The 4313-nt window shown below is 44.4% G+C and overlaps 1 protein-coding gene across 1 annotated transcript in view; it reads left to right on the top strand.

The window, feature by feature from the left end:
* Positions 1-197: 197 nt before the first annotated feature.
* The window catches only part of ARFGEF2 (ARF guanine nucleotide exchange factor 2), a gene marked incomplete at its 5' end in the record, with an annotated part of 82977 nt that continues 78861 nt past the window's right edge, over positions 198-4313 (top strand). The window contains 2 exon segments of the mRNA XM_006141291.3: positions 198-228; positions 1106-1229. Of these exon segments, the coding sequence (XP_006141353.2) occupies positions 198-228; positions 1106-1229 (155 nt within the window).

Here is a 4313-nt window from a genome sequence, read left to right as displayed (position 1 = left end):
AATGCCGAGCACACACACCTGCCATGTGTCTGTTACTATTACTGAAGGTATGATTCTTTCACATCATGTCAGTATTTCTGTATTTGAAAAAAAAATCTCATAAATGTTTTTAATGGTTTCCTAACACCTTTGAGTAAAGTTTTCTTTTCCATTAATGTTGCATACCTCTAACGTGCGTTTTTTTCCTTCCTCACCAGATGAAATAAAAGCAGAGATAGAAAAGCAGAGGTAAGCTTCAGCACTTTGTCCTTGCTGAAACACAACACGAAGGGAGGGGGCAGCGGCTCTGGGCACCTTTCACTGTGTGTGTCCCCTCTTCAGTGTGGCCCTGTCCCCGAGGACCGGCACGCACTGTCCTTGCACAGCACTGGGCATGCGCAGAGCTCTGTGTGGGCTGCGCTAGGTCAGCAGGTGCCGCCTCAGTACTTCCACACTTGGAGGAAGGGGGACTGGAAACTGAGTTCATGTTGTATCACAGCCCTTGTCCCCTTGCCCTGCTTCCTTACGGAGCCTTGACGACAGCTTGCTGCTCCGTGGCTGCTCCTGATCGTCTTAGTAATGAAGGCAGTTGGTCACATCTCAGAGAGTTCTGACTTGACTGGCACCCAGATGCAGTCCAGAACGCTGTTGATTTAGCATGCTAATCAGGGACCTTGCTCTCTGCAGAAGGCATTGTGGTGATTTTTCCCTGATGCATGTATTCAACTTTTTTTTTTTTTTTGAGATATTTTTGGTATAGGGTGCATGTGTGCGCTTGCCAGAGAGACAGAGAGAACAGAAGTGAGAAATCACCCCCAGGGGGGTTGGTCATGCTGCAGTCCCTTCTTCTTCATTCTCTTCTTGGGATTTTGGGCATGCATGCATATGCCCCCTGTGTGAGTTTGAAGCCACTGGGTCTGGGACTCTGCAGTTGGCCATATGGGAGTCCAGCACCTTAACCACTATGCCACCAGCTGGTCCTGTGTTCAGTTTTAAATTGTCTAAAGCCCAGGTATAGTTTGTATACACTTTCATTGAATGGTTGCAAGTGGAATGGGAAGTTAGAATAAGGAGTAGGAAAAGGAAGCTTTATTTTCCCATCAGCCCTCTCCTGCTTTTTCCCTAGGCTTGGCGCTGCTGCACCACCAAAGGCAAACTTCATTGAAGCCGACAAGTATTTCCTTCCGTTCGAGCTAGCCTGCCAGTCTAAGTCCCCCCGGGTGGTCAGCACATCCCTCGACTGCTTACAGGTACTGTGTTAAAACTCGACAGTGTAAAGGGGGGATTTCTCCAGCTCTCCTTACACCCTGGTGCTCAGAACATCCCTGAGGTGAGGTCTCGTGAGGGAGAGAGAGAAGTCTGAGCTCTTTAGCTGAAACAAGAATTTGTTTCCCTAGAATATTTCACTTGTTGATCTTTCTTAGGGATGTTTTGCTAAAAGAAACTTTGACCATTAGTTGGAGTATTTGATTCACATGGGCACATAAAGTACCTTCATGCAGTCCCTTTCTCAATGGTATTAAATTCATGATATCAAGTAGAGAAATTTAGTAGATACAGTTGCAGCTCCTTATTTCTGGTAGTTTCATTTGTTCTGTGAAATCCCAGGAACACTGAATTAGCAAGCACTGAATCGCTGCTCCTCAAGGAGGTACAGGGTTAGAAGTCTGTGAGCCTGTGCTCCCGACACTGGTGTCAGCTGGTCAGTATATAACCTGTTCTTCGTGTTATTCTGAATACAGACACCTCGCTTAATATGTATGCTTGCTTCATCGTCGATGGACTCAGGGCCAGCATCACTGTAACACCTGCCTGGACAGTTTATCTCACATACGTGACGGCTCCATAAGGCACACCATTGCCTTCTTGCCCTTAGGAGCGCTAGAAAGCAACTTCAGCACACATGTGAGGGACATTTTAACAGCAAAATCAACAAAAAGGACAAAAATGTGACAGATGCAGCATGAAGAACACTTGTTGCAGTAGGAGCACTGAAACAAGAAGGCAGAGCATCTCCTTGCTCAACCTCACTGGAAACATGAGAGTCAAGCGATGCAGTTTTTTACTGCTCTGCACTTGTCCTCAGATGACCACAAAAGTTCCAGAAGGATGGATTTGGGGCTTCCAAATACATTATACTGAGTAGGAGCATTTGCAAATGCAGAATCTCCAAATAATGAGGATCAACTGTATTTAGAACCAGAAATAAGCTTGTTATAAGGTACCTTTTACTGCCAAAGAAGCAGGAGTAGAAGTTGGGGTGACTTGTCCAACACGTACGGTACTGAGACAGAAACCGTTTTCTTAATTCCTGGTAGAGCTCTCTTTTCTCAAGTCCTGCTTCAGAGGTTTATGGTTTTATCTCAAAGAACTTTAATTCTTTTTTTTTTTTTTTTAAAGAGAGATATTTGCTATAGGGCACATGCTTTTGCTGGAGAGACAGAAAACAAGAAACCACACCCCAGGGGAGGATGGCCATGCCTCAGTCCCTTCTCTCGGCATTTTGGGCATGCATGCACACGCGTCTGGCATGAATTTCAAGCCTCCAAGTCTGGGACTTGAACTGTGGTCAGCCATATGGGAGTCCATTGACGTAACAGTTATATCATCTGCTGGTCCCAGGACTTTAATTCTTGACCTCATCAATGAGAAAAGTTGAATACATTTTTAAGTGTATTACAGAGATTCACTGAAGGGTTCACCAGTACTTTTTGAAACAGGAATGATAGGGACCAGCAGTTAGCCTAATGGCTATGTTGCTGGACTCCCATGTAGTCAACTGCGGTTCAAGTCCTGGACCCAGTGGCTTAAAACTCAGGCCAGGCCATGTGTGTGCACGCCCAAGATCCTGAGAGGAGAATGGAGGAGAAGGGATTGCAGTGTGGCCATCCCCTCTGGGGGGTGATTTCTCGCTTTCTCTCTCTCTCTGCCTGTCTCTGTCTGGCGAGCACACGAGCCCTATAGCAAAACCTCTACAAAAAAAAAAAAGAAAGAAACAGAAATGATGAATAGATTTTATATTCTGATTGCTTAAAGTTGTGTTGAAAAGGTATCTGAAGGCTCATCTATTAATAGGTTTCTTCAGAAAGAGTACCACGATTGACTGGTTATATCTGCCAGAGCAGAGGACTGTCAAATGGCAACAACGTGCCACATTTTTGGCATCTCTAATGTAATATTTGCTCTGTTAATCTCTTTTCTTTGATATATATACTCAAGAACCGATGACAGTTCTTCACAGAAGCAGCTTTTCCAAATGAAAAAACATTTTCTCATTCAGTAAATCCTGTACAGAGTGTCCTATGTGGAACATATAATGAGCCAAGAATTCTTTTTTTTTTTTTTTCTTTTTTTTTGTGGTGATAGCTACAGTATTGGTGCACTAAGAACAATGGTTCACACCCTGGGCTCTCAGGGTTTGGATGATGGTTCGTCTCCCAGAGTTTCATGTTTTGGAATTTGATATTGGGAGGTGGGGAGGCCTAGTGAGTATTGATTGAGCCTTGCCGATTGCATCAAGAGGCAACGGTCTCGTGGATAGATGAGTGATGTCTCTTCTCAGACTCAGTTCCAACTCACATGAGAGAGCTGGTTGTTACAAACAAGAGGACTGTCAGAAGTGTCTTTCTCTGCACGCACCTACCCTCCTCTGTGCTTTCTCCAAAGGCCATGTTACAGTCCGACCTAATGTCAAGCCTACACCTTCAGAAATAGCTGCCATGGGACCAGCAATTAGCATAATGGCTATGTCGCTGGACTCCCATGTAGTCAACCGTGGTTTGAATCCCAGACCTGGTGCCTTAAACTCACGCTGGGCGTGCGTGCCCAAGATCCCAAGAGGAGAACAGAGGAGAAGGGATTGTGGCGTGGCTATTCATTTCCCCCTGGGGGATGATTTCTCGCTTTCTATCTCTCTGTCTCTCTGGCAAGCGCGCGCATGTGCCCTATGGCAAAAAAAAACCTCTCCAAAAAAAAAAAAAAAGAAAGAAAGAAATAGCTGCCAGGATTGTGGATCAAAATAAATCCCTATTCTCTTTTTTTTTTTTTTTTAATTAAAAAAAAATTTTTTTTTGTATTCTCTTAAATAAACCCCTGTTTTCAAAATAAACCCTCTATTCTCTGAAATTCACCCAGTCTTGGGTGTTTCTGTTAGCAGTGCAAAACAGACTCAGACAGGCTCTCAGCCTGAGCTGGGCCAAGTGCTTCATTCATTTTATCTTATTTAATCTTGAAAACCTTCTGAGGCACTTACTCTTGTCCTCCTTTTAGAATTGAGGGATCTGGCCTTTCCTTTTGGCAGGAACTGCCATCTTCCAGTAATTAACCAAAATGAC

This window comes from Tupaia chinensis, unplaced genomic scaffold, assembly GCF_000334495.1.
Source record: "Tupaia chinensis unplaced genomic scaffold, TupChi_1.0 Scaffold000049_1, whole genome shotgun sequence".
NCBI lineage: Eukaryota > Metazoa > Chordata > Mammalia > Scandentia > Tupaiidae > Tupaia > Tupaia belangeri.
The sequence above is the reverse complement of the archived record's forward strand: the minus strand, read 5'-3'. Positions and strand labels throughout refer to the sequence as shown.